General features: G+C 43.7%; 1 protein-coding gene across 1 annotated transcript in view; it reads left to right on the forward strand.

Annotated features, from left to right (window-relative positions):
• SASH1 (SAM and SH3 domain containing 1) overlaps positions 1-21,270 on the forward strand; it is a 554,055-nt gene that overhangs the window by 434,753 nt on the left and 98,032 nt on the right. The window contains 1 exon segment of the mRNA XM_048076923.2: positions 18,809-18,937. Coding sequence (XP_047932880.2) covers positions 18,809-18,937 — 129 coding nt within the window.

A 21,270-nucleotide genomic window follows, 5' to 3' on the forward strand; every position in this document is an offset into this window, starting at 1 on the left:
CTTTCCCTCTTGTCTCCGCAAAACGTTACACCTAGCCACACTAATCCCATTATGAAGAAAGACAGCTCACAGAGATAACCTTTGGTCCAGGCTTTTTCTCACATGCCAGGTCACATAACACAGATGTCTCCAGCAGGCAGTGCGGTCTCCACAAGACCCTACACAGGACTGATAAGAGTTTGTGGATCTGGTGCCCTCTGTGTTCTTTCTTGAAGGCAAACTCAGGGTTTCCCTGGCCTTTGAATTACAGACACAGAGGTAGGGAAGGTTTTTACGTCTCCTCTTTGTCTGTTGAGAGCTGCTGTTTAATAGGGAGTAAGTAAAGGTAGTACTTAAAGGTAGATTGGGACCTTGAGAAAAATTCCCTTTTCTAGTGTGTTGTTGGTTTGCTGTGAATACTGGCTCCATTATTAGTGTTTTGAAATACTCTTTTTTTTCTTCATAATTTTTACATGTTGAAAGTCAATCGGCCAAGCTTGTTCTGTGAACGTAAAGAGCAACGGCATACCAGGTTGGCATTAATGATGCTTCCTTTTGTGGATATGAAAAAACAGCATAGTGTAAACAGCAGGAAAATGTAAAAATTGATGTGGAAGGTAGAAAAGCATATGCCTTTTTGGGGGTCTCCCTCAATTGCATGCAGTCTCTGCTTTTAGCTGGGTCCCCTCTATAGCTTTTCCTTCACGTAGCAGCACAGACTTTCTTCACTTCCACTTCACCCGTTATCAGGGTATTAAGGGTTGGTGAGCACACCTTGTGCTCAGGCTTTGGTAGGCTCAGTGACACAGGATGAATGAGAATTACTTTCTAATGACCCAGCAAAATGATTGGTAACAATACCTCTTTTAACATAAAGTGCTTCTGATAATTTTCTGCTTTGTGATTGCATGGCCTGGACCGTGACTAATGAACCTGCAGCTTTGTCTGTGTCCATTGCTGGTTGTGAGAGGAAGAGGTGGCAGAGGCTGTGATGGTACAAATGTCAGGGTCACTTTGCATGAATTTGGATTCCAGGTATTTTGTGAGGAAATGGACAAAGAGAAGGAACTGGGCTTACTAGGTGCAAATCTATAAAAATCAGCTTTCTTCTATAAGAGCGTGTTCTCCGTTAGAGAAGTAGTGTGTGAGGAGATAAAGAGACATGAAGGGCTTTTAGTTATTACTGTCTTCAAGAGACTTAACTGTCCCACTGGCAGGAAAAAATCACAGCACAGTTTCCTGAAACACATTCAGAGCCGGGAGTCCTCAGCACAAGTTTACAACATGACAGATGGGTACTCTTGAAGCAAGAAGAGCCGCACCCACCGCTGTCCAGTAGCTGGGATGTGGGCCGGGTGTGGGCACGCTTCGGTCTTCTGGAGTCAAGTGGAGGATCTTTAGTGCTTACGGCAGCAGCAGAGCTTTCGTGTCTGCTTCCAGGCTTTGGAACGCAAAGTTATCGTGGACTCTTTCTACTTGAACTGAGATACGCGTAATGGCACGCACAGTGGTGTAGGTTCTTCGGGCGGCAGGGTAAGGCTTTCTGAGCTACGTGCTACTGTCAGAGGCGTGTTTCCTGCGAAGGGTGTGAAATTGAGAGCAGGGATTGTGTAACCTGTCTGAAAAACAGTTTTAAGCAGGGCTTAACCGGAAAATTAGGTGGACAAGCTTAAGAATATAATACAACAATGATTTCTAAATCACATTTTCAGGCTTCTTTACCAAGCGTAATTCAATAAATGGGAGAACAGGTTCCTAACATCCGTGTCACACCGAGTGCAATCTGGTCGGAGTGCTGTGTCAGGTCTGCTGTGCTACAGGCCCACTGGATTTTGCTGATTTTACTTCCCTGTGGCCCTGTATGAACATAGGGATATGCTATTGAGATCAGTTTATGTGATGAGGCCTCCAGATGAAAAAAATGAAAATAAAAAGCAAGTCCTCCTTATGTGCATGGGTAGATGCACTCATAGAAGCTTATGAGCATGGTAATATAATTATCGGGAACATAAATATGTCCTTTTCTTTTTCATTATTGTCACTGTATTTACGATGATATACCGTGCATTTTGCTCTGGTAACAGCATGCTAAAATTTTATATCATAGTATTCTCTACCTTCAGTATATCCTCAGTGTGGGGGAGTGTGTATGTAAAGGAGATTAGGTAACTATTTAATGCAGCAATAAAAGCCGTACTTTGAAAGCTCTGCAGTGGTCGTGACAGGAGTCAACAGATGACAATGAAAACATCAGCGTGCTTCTTGCAGTACCAAATCAGGAGCACTTGAGCAGTCCCTTGGTGCTGGATGTTCCTAACCTCCTCGTTTGCAACTGGGGGTGCTTTGGGTGGTGCAGCGGGTATGAAACAAAAGACGAAAAGGCACCACAGATAAAGGGTCTAATTTCTGCACTATTTACATAAAAACTTCATGAGCCTAAGGCGCAAAAGTTTATTTATACTGAAACTGAGCATGGCTCTTGAGTTTTGAACAAGAAAGGAGAGAAACAACTCTTGTCGCTTCTTCGCAAGTTCAGGCGAGTTGAGCCCCGTGGTTCTTCCAGCATCAAGCTGACTCCTCGGTGCAGAGCTGGCTCTCTTCTCCCCTGCACGCCCAGCCTAACACAGTGGGGAAAAATGGATTTGAGAGCTCTTGTCATGAGAGCTCAGTGGCACCGCTCTGCAGGTTTGCAAAGTGATTGTACCTCCTCAGCTGGAGCTTTGGTGAAAACACGTATTAGGGCTGACTGTGTTGTACCTTAGGAAAAAGTGGTTTAGGCTTTTGAGGAATTATGCTTGCCAGAGTATCTTACCAGTAATGATATACTCTTTTAACACTGATACAGAATCTGTGGCGTTTATGGACTTAGAGCTGGGGAGATCTTTGGAATTGTGTTCTACCTGTGTTTGTTATCTGCATGTGTCTGTATCTGTTACAGTTCTGAACACATCCATCCTCTAAGGATTTTGTGCTTGCAGTCTCACAGATGGAGCTTCCTGTGTGTTCAGACTGAGCCGAAAGGGTTTTTTACACCAGAAACTGTTACTACAATTCTAGGAATGGAAAGCAGACTGGATACACTTATTTTCTACTGCTAGATTGAAGCTCATCACTTTCATTTTTACTATCCCTGTTAGATTGATTTCATATCGTTACCATTATCACTGTGTAGACTTAAACCTAGCCTTCAGCTACACTGAGCAGTTGATAGTACTTGTGAGTTTTGGTGCTTTCAGTGGTTGGCTAGCTTAACCCTATAGCTCTGAAAGCTGACAACAAATATTTTGCATTTAAGCCAAAATGTATACTTAGTGAGGTTGAAAATAACAATTCTGTTTTATACACGTGTGTAACTGTATCCAGATGTAATATGCATCACAACTTGCAGGCTCTGACTTCCACTGCATTATCTGTCATCTTTCCCACCTCAGAGTTTGTAAATAACCATTGTCTAACAGGAAAAGGGTGGGGGCAGACTGCACGTTGCATGTCAGTCGGGACTTCTGTCTTCGGGCTTCCAACTTCAAGATGACTGCACGTTTGCACTTCAAAACCTCTGTGCTGTAGAATGTTTTGTGGGAATGTCGTGTTTTATAGAAAAATTAGGGACAACAGATTTCCACAGGGGGTTGTAGAAATCTGTCTCAATGTACGCAGGCTGGAGGCTCCAGCCTGTTTGTCTAGGATGTAAACATACCTGGGACGTGTTGCTGCTGCCAGGTGGGTTCTGTGTTATTAAATGAGGGAGCAGCATCACCTTAGCAGTAAAGGAGATGCTGTTTGGAGGACCGCTGTTGTGGGAGACTTTACAGAGGCAAGAGTGCAAGAGAAGCTGGGAAGCTTCACCCCCCTGTTAGTGGAAGCTGTGCAACATTTTATCAGACAACTCAGAAAGGTACTGTATTTCAAAACCAGAAATCCTAGTAAGATAAGGACATACCTAGCAAAGGAAGCAATCAAAGCTGGTGGTGAGCTGCCAGGCCGGGAATGCCAAGAAAGGCAGCGCGGTGGGCAGTGGAGTGGGGTGCCGGTGCCTGTGGCACTAAGCCATGCTGGCAAGTTTCCGACCAATTCTTCATTGGATTTACGTGATGCTTCTGATCAGAGTAAGGAACAGCTAGGCTCTGAACAGGTACTTGCTTTTTGCTGTCTCTCTGGTGTACAGATGGGGTGTTTTCAGCACTTTGTGCGAATATCTGCAGCTGATCAGATTTCCTTTCTAGAAAGGTGCTTTGGGTTGTGTTTCTTAATTACGCTGAGCGTCAGGCCTTGCCATCTGAGAGGACCTTGGTCCCCACCAAGTGCGTGCCACCCGTAGGCTGTCCGTTGTCACCTCTCGAGAAGTGTTGATGGCAACACGTGCCTATGAGGCTGCAACACTAGTTCAGCTGCAATAGCTGGTGGCTTTCTCTTGCCCCTCTAAATGCGTTTCCTGATGTCTGTCTTCATTCCACTGCAGAAAAATGGCTGAGTAAAGGAAGTTTCCCTGCTGGCGCTTTGGGAGTCTTCACAACATGGCAAATTCTTTGGACATTTTTCTGTGTTTTTACATACCGTACTTCTCTTAAGTTTCTCTAAGGTCTTATTTTTGTTGTAGAGGAAAATGGCAATTCCTGGTATCTCCTCTTAGTTACCCAAATTTCTCTCAGTGTTTCAGCTTGTAATGTTCTACATTGCTTGTTGTGCAGTGTGCAAATAAAAGTTGAAAGATGCGGGGTTGTTTGTTTGTTTGTGGTGTTGTGTCCTATTCATTCTTTGGAGAGGTTTGCAGTAAGGTCCCTTTATTTCTTGCTTCGTCAGTGGAGATTGCTCAGCTGTAGGTAGTACAAAATGGTTGTCATTCTTTGAAAGTTCTGCTCTCCTCTTTAATTACTGCTACCTGAGTGCTCTGCAGTGAGGCATGAAATGGAGTCTAATCCTGTGTCATCCCACTCCGCTGTGGTGGTATGGTCTGTTGTGTAACAAATTGAGGAGAAATTGGGGTATGCCATGTTATGTCAGTATGTTGTTTCTTGCTCAGCACAAATCCAGCAGCGTATTGTTTAGGTTTTGTGTCTGGAAGTGAGTATATACGTGCAGATGGGTAAAGTTTGTAAAACCTAAGCTTTGTATGGTATCTATCTAAACTCAGGAAGTTAACTAGGAACATAAGGTCAAGGACCTAATCAAAATATTGGCGTGGTGATGAAGAATTGCTTCATACCACATATGGTGTGTGTGAGTTCATGCAGAAATGAGAATGGGGAGGGATGCTTCTGCATATCCTTGTTGCAGACTCAACCATGATGAGTCTCACTGGGTTTGTTCGCTTTAGAGGTCGAGTTCCTAATTACCAAAGTTGAAATAAAAGGAAGAGTTGGAAGTCCTGAATGTTGATTTTCCTCTCTAACAGAATGCTACTTTCTTCAAGTACTCCTTGCCAAGTTAATTGTGGCTTTTAATCCTCATCTCAAATGTACTTAAAATACAAAAGGTTCTAAAAATTCTTTTTTCCCCCATCTGCCAAACCTAATTACAACTACTTCACAGCGCTTGCGGATAGTTATTTATGTTGTAAATTGCCACGGAAAAGACGAGGGGGAGTGCGTTAGATCTCTGGCCATCCTGCCTTTCTTGGGCAGAGCTGTTGCTCTCTGGGGCTTGTGTTTTGAGTGGTTAAAAAAAAAAAAAGTAACAATGTGGGTGGTTTTTTTTTTTTGTTTTGTTCTCCAGACTCCCACCTCACTTAGGCAAATGCCTCCAACGTAAAGAGAAAATGGCAGATGGCAAACGATAGAGGTGCAGTGCTAAAACTGTATTTCTCTGGCTAGAGAAGTGAAAAGCGGGTCCCGGCCAAGAAGCGTAGCTTATAACTGCTAGGAAGCGGGGTTTGGGAAGATCGTGCGGAAGGAAGAGTTGCAGCATCCGTGAGAGGAAAGGAGCAGAGGGCGCGCCGGGACTTGGGGGAGGAAGGTCAGCGCGCAGCCGGCCCGGGAGAGGCCCCGTGCTGATGGGGCCATGCAGGCCGGCGGAGAGCACTTGGGGGGCTGGTAACGGAGGTTTGGGGCCGGCTCAGAAATGACAGGGCTCGTTTTGGGTGTTGGGTAGGGATATCAGAGGGCAAAGTAAGCCTTCGTGTCTGGTTGCACCTTGTTTTGCTTTTGATTAAAGACATGTAGGATATAGGTGGGTAGCTGTTCGTGAGCACTGAGTCACGCGGGATAACGCCAGGCAGGTATTTCCAGCAAACGCTTCAGAGGGATGATTTGTAGCGGAGGGCTGGCTAGCTGAAACAGGCTGAGGATGAGAGAGTGGTTTACTGTTTTGCTGGGCACAGCCTGGTGCCCCACTTTCCCGTACATGTGTAACTCATTCCCAGCCAGCCTTTATGGGTACGGTTGTACCTCTAAAGCTTGGAAAGGAGATCTCCACACGTGTGATTCTCCTTTTGCCTCGAGAGAGTCTTACAGCAAAATCTGCTTCCCTTCAAGCTCTGATCCTGTATGCATGAGACAGCTGATATGCTATGCATCCTGATAATGGTGCACACTGTGGCAAGTAGTGTAACGCCTTCCTTTTGCTCGGAGAGCTTCCTGCGGTTCTTGCGGTGCTTCAGACAGGCCCAGGTACGCAGCTTGTCCTGCCACACTTGATGGGTTCACGGCTTGATGTTCCCTGAGACTGCAGGCTGTTCTTTCATCTCAGAAGCAGAACCTGTGAGGGAACTCACCCAACTGAGGCTTTCTTCTCACTTTACAGTCGCTTTTACAATTAGGTGAGATGTTTTTCTTCTGCGTGACACCTTTCTTGACAAATGGTTTGTTAGGGGGATGTTCTTTTGATGTTAGGGTTGTATTGCATAGAGAAGTTGTTCAAGTGAGAACTTAGTTTACCCTCCAAGTCCAAGTGTCTTTATCTACAGTTGCTGTCTTTCAACTTATGGTTCAGGGCCTTGGGTCAATCAGAAGAAACTGCTGGGTTATGTAGAGACACGTGACTTTTAGTGCACTTTATTGACATTGGGGTTCTGCCAGCTTCTGATTTTTAGGATCTCCTTAACCATGCGGGGCTTTTCACAGAGATGCACCCTGAAATGAAGGATAAAATATGATGTGCAACACTTGAGTAATGCATTCAGTCTCCAATAATAGCAATGCATGTTATCAGTGGGAAGCGTTACTGGATAGACAGCGCCATGGTCTTAAGCACTTTCTTGAAGCAAGCATGTAGCATGCTCCTTGCTGGGGGGCTCCTGTAAGCAGTGAATTGCATGTTGCCCCTTCAGAGAAACACATGCTTGAAACACCTGGGAGATGTGGCAACCACACAGTTATTCAAACCCAGACTCGGTAGGATTTGCTCTGTAGGTAAGCAGAAATATTTCTTTTATTTGGATAAGAGGTCTATTTAGCCTAATTAGGAAGCGCTTTGGCAATGATGAAGCAATATGGGCGCACAGGAATGCGAAAAGCCCATCTTCACTGTACACAGCGAAAGGGAAATGAACAAATAAAATACCAGATCCCAGAGCAGAAAGGATTACACACTGACAAGAGAGAGAGTCCTTACTGCTAGGTTGATATCCCTAATTGATATAAACAGGAAGCCCTGTGCAGTCTGCGGTAGTTAAAAGATACGCATCTAAATAATATTTAAATAGATTCTTGCATTTTTAAGACCCACTAGAGTATAATTGTATTCAGCTTAATTAAATGAACTGAAGCCCCCTGATAACTGTGCATTACTGCTCCTAAATAAAATGCTCTCCAAAGAGACTTCATGATGCTTAGTTAAGACAATAAAAAACCTTAGCCCAGCACCGTGAAGTGTTGCATGAGCAGCATTATAGTTAGTTCATCTGCATGTTACCTGCAGTGGTTAAAAATAAGCCTTGGCAGTGCTGTGCCCCTGCCAGAGTCAAACCTGAAGCTTCACCGAAGTGCTTCAATACAGCGTCAGTCTTTCTGGTTTCACTGTATTTGTGTTTATTCTCTTATTAAGCTAAAAGCAGGGAGGTGCGCTAAGAACGGCCCACACAAAAAATAAACGAGAGCAGTGGCAGAGCTAACCACATCGCAGTCTGGCTTCTGCCTCTGGCTCCCTGTGTAAATGCGGGCTGGCTATTTAAGCAAGCTCATTATTGCCACTGTTCCCTCATAAATAACACGGCTGTCATTATGCGTGCCTCGCACAGGAACTGGGATAAACCCTCTCCTTCAGAACCAAAATATCTCGAAGCAGAACAATATCCCTTATGTCCCGATTCACGCCACAAAAAACCTTAGCACGAGGAAGCTCCTGCATAAGAAGGACCCAAAAGTGGAGGATTGCTTTGAGGCAGCAGGAGGCTGCTGTTTGCCAGGGCCCGTGCACGTGGCACCCTGGGTATCGTCCTTGTGGCCCTGGTGGAGAGCAGAACACACATGGCTGGCGTGGTTCGTCCACATGCTCTTAGGGGTTGCTGTGCCACTGTGTGCGTGCACCTTGCCAGCCTTTTTCAGGTTTCTTAGGATGCACTTTGTCTTGCCACCAACCTTTTTGTATGCCAGGCGTGGCTCTGGCCAGAGGCTTCATCCTCAGGAGGCTGCCCTGGAGGCAGCGGGTCTGGCGGCCTCCCTCAGCAGCTGGGGGGGGACTGGCGCAGGTTGCAGGAAACCATTTCTTCTGCTGTTAAGATTACATGGGGAAAGATGGATTTCTGCCATATTCAAGTATGGTTATTTCCTTTCCTGGTAAAGCGCTGCCGCCAGGAAGCAGTAGGAGTGAAGGAGAGGTTAGTCTCCAGGCATGCAGAAGGGTTGGATGCATCTTCCAGACCACGAGCTGCTGAATTTCTAGCAGGAAGAATCAGAATAGCAGAGTGTCAGAGAAAGCAACGCGAGCGTAGGCAGTCTGGTTTTCCAGAGCCAACAGCCACCCTGCCCTCTGTGCTTGTGGGCAGAAATTGGGGGCCGCATCTTTGGGGCACACGGTGCATTGTGCCACCGGGCACAGCGGCCAGGACAAACCCCCACATCTGCTCTCAAAACAGGAGAGAGCCAGTCTCACCTTGGTGAGCAGAACAGGATTATCCCATGCTCTGTAAAACTGGTGGGTAGCAGGAGAATGAGATACTCTTGGAAATTAAGGTCTTAAGTGGCACGTGGAGGAATAAGTAATCGCACTTAGTGCAGCACCCAGCTTCACAGTGGTGTGGTAGCACCTGTAAATGCCAGGATGCTCGCCACTGGCTGGGTGCTGCTGAATAAGAGGGTGAAGGCTTGGCTCGTGCCGTGTAAGTGCAGAGATGCTTGGTGGTCCCTGTCAGAGGAAGCTGGAGAGACTGCAGCCCCATCGCACCTGCCTGGGCACTGGCTGCGCTGCCACTTGGAGAGGAGAGGAGCGAGCCTTGCATCTTTGCTCCCCAAAAATCAGAGCTGGAAGGAAGGTCCCATCACAGCAGTCGGACACTGAGGTAGTGAGAAAATGGGGAAGGCAGTTCCTGGGGGGGGCATGGAGATCTTGCCACCTTTGTCAGTACATCCCCACGGCCAGCACCGTGGGGTGTCACTGGGCGAGGGATGCCGTGCTCCCTGGCGAGGGCTGGGCAGAAGAGCTGTCCGGGACCTCAGGCACAGCTCCTAAAAAGGGGTGGTGGGGGGAAACCCAGACCCCAGGAAGCAGGAAAAAAAGGGGGAAGGAGCAAACAATGCTGCACTGAGGAAGCCAGGAAAAGAGGCGGGGGGAAGCAGAGGAAGAAGGATAAGAAGTTTCTTTCAGTGAACTTTCCTTTTTCTGAGCAAGGTATTTCCTGGTGAAAAGCATAACAAAGTTTAAGGTAAAGATGGTTGTTCTTACTGTCACGGTGCTGGGAAGGACATACGAGTAGGGAGAAGCAAAGGTCAGAGTTGATATTTGTCGCTGTCACTGTGTTGTTTTTTTGTACAGCACCTAGCACAAGAATAAAATACCATTTCTTTCATGCAGAGCTTACAGATTGAGAGAACTGCTTACCACTGGGGAAAGAACACTGGAAGTGCTTCACTGGGCAAAACAAACTTACTGTGTTTTATGTGGAGAAACTAATTAGAGACCACCAAATTGGATAAAGAATTATTTTACTAAACACTTTTTTTTTGCCTTGGATAGTGCAGTGATGATTATGTATAAGCTTCTTGTAGATATGTATGTGTTAGGAAGCTGGGCATACTGTGTCTCAGTTAAAAATTACCAACCTGGATATTAAATATGTATCATATGCTGTGCTGTAATGATTTTTACTGCCGTGTATTGATGCAATAGAGTTTGACAAACTCAAAAATTTCGTCAGTGCTTTCATTGCTCTTTTATGATGTTGATAATATGCTTTGTTTAAAGGTTAAAAGGATTAGGTTAGATGAAATCCTGTAAAGGAACCAAATATCAAATAGTGTATCAGTAGATGGTATTAATATTCTGGATATCGATCAAGCATGGAGTTTGACTTAGAGACAAACAGAACTGCGAAAACAGTTGAAAAATAATTGCCTAAAATAAGATCATCCTTTGAATACACCTCAGCATACTCGTAAGAGTGTGTTCACAGTTAAACCCTTCTTTTATAGCAGTTTCTGCCTTTTATTTTTTTCCCACAGTTGAAGTAGAAAATGAAACCAGAATTCCACACAGCAGGGTCATTGTCAAATAACATTTTGGTGCCTCTTGGCTCACTTACCGCATTTTATTGTTTTATTGTATTTCACCAATACATCCAGCTATGAGGGAACGCCTCATAGCAAGTGCTGGTACAAAGTAGAAATCACAGTTTGGACTACAGTATTTGTAATAAAACTTGGATGTAAATGACCAAAGTTTGCTTGCATTGGGTCTACCATACAACTTCAGCATGTTGCCAGATACTCACGGACTGACCTTGCTTACGCAGTTGTCCAGAGATACAGTTTCTTCCTAATCTCTTCTTTGAAATTTCAGTTTCTTCTTTGTTTCTTCCTAACACCTTTAGTTTGTTGTGGTTTTTTTTGTTGTTGGTGGTGGTTCTTTTTCAGTCTACTGTTTGGAGTTGCTCATACCTCTGTTACATAGGAGACCTAACCACCATAGAATTGGTTTTTTGTCATACTGCGTTACTACTAGATATAAAGAAAAGATACGGGTTTTAATGAGACCTCTGTCATTATTGCAGTTAATATAGCCAGCTCACTGCGATGAGGACTTACTCCGTCATCGACTTAAGATGTTTGTTTTTTTTCATACTCATTTCATTAGACTGTAGTCTACTCAAACTTGAAACCACCCACTAAGATATGCTAACCTTCCTGGTTCTGAACCAAGAAATTATTCTCCATCTCCTTAATGGTGCTTTAATCACACATATGCTTATTTCTTAAGCCTTGGCACCCTTCTGTTTATCATTTGTTTCTACTCCCAGGTGTCAGGCTAGAAGCCCGCTGCAGCTGATGTGTACAGAGGGACACTTTTCCACTCAACATGAGGAAAAAAGTCTTGGCAAACGCGGTGCGCTGAAGGAGGAGGCAGTAATAATAAGGGAAGCAAAACTAATGAGAGGTGATGTCAGGTGTAGCTCTCGCACAGCTTGAGGAGTTGTTCGCTTATCCTGCTTTACAAGCTGGCAATGATAGCCTGTGCCTGACTGATGACCAGCCGGATGGGTAGTGGTGGCCTGGCAGGTATCACTGTAGACAAAGAGCTTTGAGTTGCATTTTGATGAGCTTAGTGCGGATCACCTTGGGGAAAGGAGGATAGAAGATAATATACTGTTATTAGGGAAGCTGGACATTAAGGATTCTTTGAACTAACTTTTTATGAATAAAATTTGCATATAGTCTTGTCTGTCAAGACAATGAGTATGTGAAAGAGCTGGTTTTGCTTGTGATAAATACCCACTTCAAGTATGTTGGAATGTACATTTGCATAGATACAACTTTAGCATTTATTTATTTATTTTTTTTACATAGAGGACTTCCTTTGTTGCATGCCTGAGAGAGAGAGGGATTCCAATAGTGTGCTTTCAAATTGATTTTAATTTACAAAGGGGAAAAAAGTGGATCACGGAGATGCTTTGTTACATCTTGACAGGTTTCCGGACTTTACAATAAAAAGTGAGATAAAAAGTGAGGGGGTGCTGATGGTGGCAGAAGTGTTTTATTTGCGGAGCTTTGCAAAAGGGGAGAGTTTCTCTTGAGGTGATGACATAAGAAGGTATCATATATAATAGAAAAAGGTTACACAGCTGTGTGATTCAGTATAAAGTTTCTGGATTTAGTGAGACTTTACTCTGAATTCAGTGGGCTGTATCACTTATTTCAAATAATTGCTACAAAATCTTTTACATCAAGCTATACCATTGTGCATTCTATTTATTGTAAAGAGTCTAGAAACGTTTTAAATATGCTGACGAGAGCTTGACACGTTTTATTAGATCTATTTTTGTAACCATCTGTACAGCCACATAGCTTAATGACTCAAGGCTCAGATGCCATAAAAATTAATAGAAAGTCTTGCACTGAATGTTCTCTTTGTTCTTGCAGTGTCCAGCTATAGAGGGGTCAAGGGAACCATGACAGCCCTTCAACATCATCTAAAATAGCTCTTCTCAATATAAAAATGTCATGACTTCTACATTGAGTGTTTTATGCCTCCCCCTTGAATATCAAGGCGAGTGCAGGGCTCCCTGGCCTCACGCTTCTGTCTCATTCACATTTTTGACCCTGCTGACTGTCAAGATAGACTTTGAACCTGTCGCTTTATGGATGGTGGAATTGTTTCTTCTGCTGAATGGAGGATTGTCCTTTCTGAACCCTAGGAAGAGAAGGAGACATTTCTCTAGCAGCTTGTTGGGTTTATTTTTAATGGCAGCTGGTTTGAAGCTAAGCCAGCATGTGAAACATCAGTCTTGTTCCTGGCAGAAATACATTGCTAGCAAGGGACAGGTAAGAAGGTCAGAAATGGGTAATGCACACATGTGGATGCCCATCCTCCTCATGTGATTCCGAATTTACTGTATCAAATACAGACATAAGCCCTAGCCAGAGAGGTGGACGCAGATTTAACTGTTCTTTTTTAGAAAGGTGTGGATCTGATTTAAATCTGCCTCCTCAAAAAGAATTGTGGAGGAATGTGAAATACGGTCTCTCTCACGTGAGCAGCCTGAAGTCGTGTATCGGTACACCTTGTGGTGCAGGAGGTGCTCTGCCAGGCTGGGGCTGCTTAGGGCAGCATGCACAAGCTTCTCAAACTTCTGTGAGCATACATTGGGGAAAACATCTAGAACAAGCTGGTGTCTTGTTCAAAGTTGTCCCATGGAAACCTGAGCATCCCATGCTGCCTAGATAGGCTAGTTCTTGGCTCTAAAGATCTCGTTGGATGTGTGCTGTGTAGATGAAGTCCTGTTGAAAACAGCATGTTTGTTAGGCACAAATATGTTTCCTTTCCACATATGTTCTCATTTCACTGCTTTTCTTTTTTTGGTCCTTCTTCCCTCTCCCCCTACCCCCTCCTCCCCAAACAAGCCTGTTTGCTCTGGCCCGCATTCTGGCTTTCATTTCTGCGCTCCTCACAGCTATCCAAACCAAAGGTATTATTGAAACGCATGATCGTCTTCCACAAATTTTTGGTAGGCGTCCCTGTTAAGATCCCAGTGCCAGAAATAAGCTGCTCATGTTTACAGTCACTTTCCACACAGTAGTCCTGTGTCTCAGGCACGGAAATGGGTTTTTCTCAGCTGGGGCTGTAAAGGTCAAAGTCATGCCTTGGCCAGGGCATGGTTGCAAAGCCTTTTAAAAGAGCATCTTCCCTTCATCTGTGCCCTTAAAAACATACGTTTATACATTTAATAAGTTGGATTTTTTCCTCAAGGTTTCTGACCTGTTCCTGGCTTCCCAGATCATGCCTGTGCAGTGGCCAGAGTTGGTCTTGCTGACCAAACAGCCTCGTAGCATTCGGATCTTCATTATATTTTGGAGGTTTGCTCGGTTGCATGAATTTCACCCCCTGCCTTGAAGAGCAAGCACGTGTCTCTGGTAATCAAGCCTCTTTCCTGACATTCACAGCTGATAGAATAGGGGGATATGCTGGAATATGCAGCTTTGTAATAGTACTGTGTCAGAATCTGAGGTAGTGAAGTACAAATTCAAATAGCTGTGGGTTTTTTTTTAACTTTTTCTAAAACTATTCTGTGTGAAAATCTGTGCAGAAAGAATGTATGTTGTGCCAGTGCCAAGGATTGAGGTCTATAAACAGGTTCATGAAATGTATTTATTACTAGCAAAGTAACAAAGTCCTAGTACTGTGTTTACTTTATCATTATTATTATTAAAATACTAATGTATTTTTACTCAATTTTATTGCTAGCAGAGCTCTCTGACAAAACATTTTTCTCCTTTACACTTTTAGATGTCAAATACAAAGGATTCTGCCAGGGTGTTAAACCAACTGATGAGCAGTGACCGATAAATCCTAACTTTATAATAAGTGTCAAATCGTTCCAGCTCCCCTTTGTAGTCACTCCATTAACACGAATCTCGATGGATTCCTTTGGTATTCACATGCATATCAGAACTAATTCCCTGGGAATTCCAGGGTAATTCATCATTTACTCCCTGTTTTATGATGCCAAAAAATGTTGTATGCATACATTATAAGATGGAAATTTAGGAATGTTATTTGGCAACCAAAAATAGGAATCTGAGCTAGCTTCTGCTTTCATTAAAATATTTTATAAATTTTTCATTTTAGGTTTGCCCCTTCAAAATTAGTGGGTTGTTTGCTTTTCTGCCTATCAGACTATTTCTGAAAAGGTCTCAGGCAGTAGTAGAGTTCTAGGAAAAACATGTTGTTAACTTTTTATGAATAAATTAAAGTATTTCAGGAATTTTAATGAATATTTGGTTTTCCTATGTTTTTTTTTTCCCTCCAGAGATGATCAGTGGGTTTATATGATAATTACATATATGTCAGAATAAATTTGAAAGCTGTGCCTGTTTTCATGAGGATCTCATGAGCTGTTTCACATATGGGTCCGTCCAAGTCAAAATGGGACGTGGTGGCGCATAACTGAAGGCTTGCTTTAAATGACGTTGGCTTATTGGTTTTGGTATCAAATAGCTGTATGCTTTTTCATACCTGTGAAACTAAAAATGGCAATTCGAGTTTGTTTAGACCCTGTTGTACTAATATTGGAATCGAGCCCATACTGTGGGACTATGCATAAAGAAGTAGAGGAATGAGCAAACAGATGAGTTTGGACTGTTATTTCTATTATTTTAAAAATCCTCTAGATTTTGGCTTGTGTATGAAGGCAAGAAAGTCAAAGGAAGTTACCAAAATTAATACTGGCTTTTATTCTTTATGTATCAAATTTGAAATCTTAGTTATCATTAGTTATGAATGCTTTTATTGTTCTATGATATTATGTTGGGGAGTTTTAAAAAAGCGTTTTAGAGAAGTCTGCTGCCTTGAAAGGGAGACGAATGAGTTCTCAAGCTGGGTGCTAAAGTTTGCATACAAACTTAAAGATCAGGAGTGGATGATGGAGATAATCATATGCATTTAACATACACCCTGTGGGAGAAAACTTGAGGTAATGTAAATCAGATACATAATTGTCTGTCAAGTTACGACATTATTTTCATGTATGTAACGAGTGGATGCTGCTGGGTGTGAAATGTTTGCTGTATTTGACTTGGGCTGACTTGTGTATCTGTTTTTCCTTTTTGGATGCCCCCACAAGTAAACTGCCCTCTGTCTGGCAACCCAGCAGAAACGTATGGAAGAGTTGCAGTGATTATGTTCTTCAGGAATCAGTTCTCATCCTCAAGACCTCATGATATTTCTGTCCCTTTATCCATTCTGGGTGTTAAGCTTTCTTTCACACAGGACTTGTCTTCCTTGGAGAGCTGGCATGAGCTGCATTTGAAGCATAGCCCCTAAGTTGAGTCCTGTGCGTTGACTCACTGAAATCCTACCTGGCAGGCAGGCTGGTGGCTTCTCGTGGCTTTCTGGTGCTGGTGGCCTTTGTCCCTTGTCCAGAGGCTACTCTTTGCCTTCGCGTGCTTGGTTGCAGGAGGGCCACCCTGTTCCGACAGGGTTTAATTTGGGTGCTGTTGTTGAGCTTGTTTTACTCTAGGGACAGTCACAACCCTTCAGACCTGTGGAGACCTCCTTTGAAAAGAAGCACCACTCTTCCCTCACCAAAAGCAGTGAAAAATGAGTATTTGCAAAGCTTTGTTTGCTCCACTGTGCGTGGCAGGCCTCTGTCCTGTCTGGTCTCAGCCCTGCTTGCAGTAGAGCTGGCTTAGCTTTTAGCTGAACCGAAGCTCACGTGGTATGTTTGGGTTTGGAGTGTATTACCCAATTTCAGAGTCATGACAGTAACCTATAAAAACAGTAATTGCTCTGTTGTATAACTTTTACTTACACAAGTTACACCTATTCCCCAGCAAGCTTACCACGTGAAATTTAAAGGTCTCCAGAGTTCAGGAAGGAGACAGACTGACAAAGTAATGAAGCAGATTTCTTATTGTTCTAATAAAATGATGGTTTCCAGTCTTATCCTACTGTTATTACCATTTCCAGCTCCCATAGTCTTAACTGGCAAAGCTTATTAAGCAAAAAGCAGCCTCTGTCCAGCTGGGGAAGACGCTAGGAAGTGGGAATTTTTTGTAACCCTTAGAGAAGAATGGTTGTCATAAGGGAATGGCTGGGAATTAGATTTCATTTCATCTCTTTGAAACCCGTGCAGGTCTTTGTATCGCCCGCAACAGCAATCAAATGAAGGTTACATTCGTGGGCTGCTTCTTCTGTGTTTGTTTTCCTCCCTACCTGGTGATCCCTACTGAGCGTGCAAACCTCGTGAAGGCAGCTCTGCGTGCACGGGGCATCAGCAAGCGCCGCTCAGCCAAGGCTGTGACAACCACTGGGAGAGCGCCCAGCTGTACGGGCAGGTGTACGGAGCTTGTGGCACGGGCAGAGAGTCCAGCTTTCTTGCCCAGCTTGCTGGGAGGTGAGGGCTCGTGATGAGGGAGCAGCCGGAGAGGACGTGTGGCTGCTGAGCAGGGACAAGGCAGGGCAGCGCTGTCGAGCTCTCAAAGATGTCGGTGTTTTGTCCCTGTAACCTGCGTGCTTGCTTAGCGGTGTGGAAGGCTGTTTGTCTGAAGCTCTGTGAAGTCTGAAATTCCCAGAAGTGAATTTACACTAAGGAACTTGATCTTGTGCTGCTTGAAACATCTCCCATTTGAGATCTTTGGCAGGTTGAGAGGTAGGAAATACAGTAAAATACACACACACACACACACGTATATATATAGTTACGCATAGAGGAGGGTGTGTATGTATATATACTTTTTGTACCTATTTTGCTTCAGTTGCTCCAACAAGTTGCTTTCCATCCCTACTGTACATAGTAGTTGGAGAAACTCAAAACGGTTCAGCATTTTGGGAACATGAGTTCTCTACAAAGCTTTCTGGGGAATTTTAGATACCTGTTGAGCATGTGGAAATGTACTTTAAGAAAGCAGAAAGTGTGTTTCACAGAATCTCAGGTTTAATAGGCTTCCACTTTGACTTAATTGGAGAGTTTTTTCCAAACTGGAAGTGATACTTCATTAGAGCAGGTCTGCCTCTTCTGCACAGTCAGACCCAGAAAACAGGGCTATTTATTTTCAAATGGCAATAGCTTCAATAAGATGTGCTTTCTAATTAAAAGATTTCCTTCTAGCTCATGTGTTAACACTTTGCATTGCAACTTAGGTGTACTATTAGCATAATTCTTTTTAAATGTTTTCTCGGTTGCTTATTTTTTCTTAATATTCAAGACAACTTTATGTTTGTGTTGAATCTATTAACAGATAGCAACAACGAAATAACGCTGCAGTGTGTCCTTGTTCTGCTCTCAGCAGCCATACTTTGTGTAGGCATTCTTGAAAAGGTAGACTATATGCAATAACATATATGCACTTACAGAAATCAGGCAAAAGGAGAAAATGACTCCATTTGATCTTTTGGACCCATGTAATTGTGTGCCCATTGGTTATCCACCTTGTCCACCCCCTCTCCCTGCCCTCTCTGACACAGATACCTGAAGCTCAGAAAGATTTCTAATGCCACTTAAAACATCCAGCCTTCCCCCACCACTCTTATTTAGCCATCACTCAAGAAGTATGAATTTCAGTTGTAATTAACAGATGATTACGATCAGGTTCCTGGCTGTAGCCATTTTATTAATGGGGTAGCAATCTTGCCTAGCAGAACAGACGTTTGGGACTGAGCGAAGCCTGTTTCCGCCTCCAGAGTACCTTAAAAGAACAACTGGCAGAGTGTCTTTGTGGGTGGTATAAACTCGCCTGTTAAAGTCATTTGGCTGAAATTGTTTGCAGTCTGACTGATGGTGCTTATAAGCAAGAGGTTTTAGTGTTTGAAAGTGCTGTTAGTCATTGTGAAGGAAAGCAGGGCTACTCCCAGTAAATAAGGTCGGTGAAACACATGTGATGACTGGTTATGGGGCGAGTGGGCAGTGGCTCGGGAGAGCCACTTGGAATATGAATGCATGTGGGTGGGAGGGAATCGAGGCACATAGTGCCTGGGGACACCACTGCTCGGCATCGCTGTCCCTGCCACTTCTGTCGGTGCAGGGATTAGCAAGGACCCACCAGTTCTTGAGGAGCTGCTGTGATAACGTGGCTCCCAGGTGTTCTTGCTCGGGACTGGGGATTGGAAGGACAGCCACAAGTTGTGCGCTGCCTGCCTTACAGGGAGGGGGGGGCTCTACCTCGGGCTTGTGCTATCACTTTTAAATTAGAATTTTAACACTGACTAGCCTCTCTTTTTTTTTTTTTTTTCCTTGTCTCTACTATAGGATGGGTCACTGGGAAACATTGATGACCTTGCTCAGCAGTATGCAGACTACTACAACACCTGCTTCACGGATGTGTGCGAGAGGATGGAAGAGTTGCGCAAGCGGAGGGTTTCACAAGACCTTGATGTGGTACGTAGAAGTTACGACTTTTTTGACAAGTGATTGCTGTTTGTGACCCAGGAGAATCATTAGTGTTTCATCCTGATGATTTGAGAGTTACATCCCTACCCAGAGAAGTGACTAGATGTGATTGCGTTCACACACACAAACAATTTGGCCTACTCAATTAAGCACTTGGAAATTAACTGCTTTATATTTTTTTAGATATTTGTTGTGATTCATTAAGCCTTGAGACTGCATTTCTTAGTTGTTTTTCGATTGGAGCATTTTTTGCTTATGTGCATTTGCTTGCCAACCTCAACTGTTGGAGGCAAGATGGTGTCTGACAAAAGCATTGTTTCCTTGCTCCAAGATGCTCCTGGTGTGAGCATAATGAAATTGTGTGCTGTTTTTCAACTGTACAACTGTTTGTTGCACTGTACGAACTGGGAAAGTACAGCTTCTTAAAACTCTGAGGTGCAAATATTAATTTCATGCTCTCAAATGTAAGCAGTCACCAATTTTGTGAACCCTTTTCCATTAATGCATGTCACAGAACCTGTAGGGAGACATTGAGTCACAGTTGTTCAGGCTGGAAGGGGCCTTAGGAGGTCTTTAATCCAACCTTCTGCTCAAAGCAGGGTTGACACTTAATTCAAAACTTCAAAACAGGTTGCTCAGGGCTTTATCCGGTTGAGTCTTGAGACTCCATCAAGGACAGAGACTGCACAGCCTGTCTAGGCAACCTGTTCCTCTGCTTCCCTGTCTTTACAGTAAATATTCCCCCCCGATAATCTAATACAGACCCTTCCATGTCTTTTTTTTTTTTGGCCTGTTGTCCTATTGTACTACACACCACTGCAAAGAACTGGGCTCCATGTTTTTGATAACCTCCCCATAGCCACCATCAGGTAGCTGTGTATGACTGTCTTTTTTTCTCCAAGCTGAATTTACCAGCCCTCTTGGCCTGTTTTTGCAGGGTAAGGGCTCAAAGCCCTGAGCACTTGGTAGCCCTCCTCTGGACTCACTCACTTGAGGGCTGCACAACTGGAGGTGTGCTCGTGGCCCCAGAACTCCCCAGGCCTTTTCTGCAGAGCAGGGTGACCCAGCCAGTCAGTCCCCAGCCTGTGTTGGTGCGTGGGCTTACTCCTTCTCAGGAGCAGGACTTTGTATTTGTCCATGTTGAGTTTCTCGAGATTTCTGTGAGGCCACTTTGAATGGCAGCTCGGCCCTCAAGTGTATTGACTGTAACTCAAATCCACAGCCTGGATAATGGTGCCATCTATTTCCTCTGCAGGTATTTGATGGGACAGGCCCATAGATCCTGCAGTTCTCTGCTTATAACTGGCCTTCAAGTACAGCACGCTAACCATTACATGACCCTTAAAGCCCAGCCTGCCAGGATTTTACCCATTAAGTGGTGCAGACTTCTTGGGGAGTCCCACTTTTGCTGAAACTAACGTATGTGCAGGTCACCTGTGTAACTCATTTTTGTTGGGTCTGGGGAGGAACCTTTTCAGGAGGCCTAACACAAAAACGTTTTCGCTTGTTGGATGATTTCCATTTCCTTACGGTTCTGTAACGTTAGTAAGTGTTTATCACTGCTTAGTGTATATATGCATGTTTGTTTTGTACATGGGTATTACTGATTGTTTTTTTCATTTTAAACCTTTTCATCATTTTTCATAACATTCATAATCTGTGTCAGAGAGAAGAAGGCTTTTGGGCATGCTTAGTTAGGTCTTTTATGTTAAGTTTATGTTTCCCAACTGTATCATACATTTTACTTACAGTTTTGTTGATATTTCCTACAAATCTTGTCTGACAGAAAACAGGTTACTGAAGGAATTCTTCTTTATGTTATATTTGGTCATGGTTTTGCTGTGGTGGTAATTTTTTTGTATCACATACAAAAACTCATAAGGAAAGTTACTAGTTATTGCAGAGCTTGTAAATTGTGAAGCTGCTGACTGTAGTTGTTCCTAGCAGTTTTGCTTTGAAACTCTGTGGAGTTTCTGGTATGAAATAATACTTTTAAAAAGAGGATTGTTTGCTGTCACTTAGTATAGTACTTTTTATTTAGAAATCTCAAGCTGTATATCTCATATCCCATCTTGTTTGTACGGGAAAGCAAGGTACCGTTAATACCTCCCAGTGCTGTGGTAGAGCCAGTATGCTATCTGATAACAGTTCTGCAGTTCCTCTACAAGTTCAAACCCTTTAAGAGAAATGTGGGAGCTGAAGATGTGTAGTGGTGTGTTCTTTGTTTCCCTGGATCTTAGCACTGACTAGCAGCAAGGAGTGGTTTGCTCCCATTCTCTAGCAGCTGTACCTGATGACGTGGATTACTTAAGGCTAAGTGT

This window comes from Anser cygnoides, chromosome 3, assembly GCF_040182565.1.
Source record: "Anser cygnoides isolate HZ-2024a breed goose chromosome 3, Taihu_goose_T2T_genome, whole genome shotgun sequence".
NCBI lineage: Eukaryota > Metazoa > Chordata > Aves > Anseriformes > Anatidae > Anser > Anser cygnoides.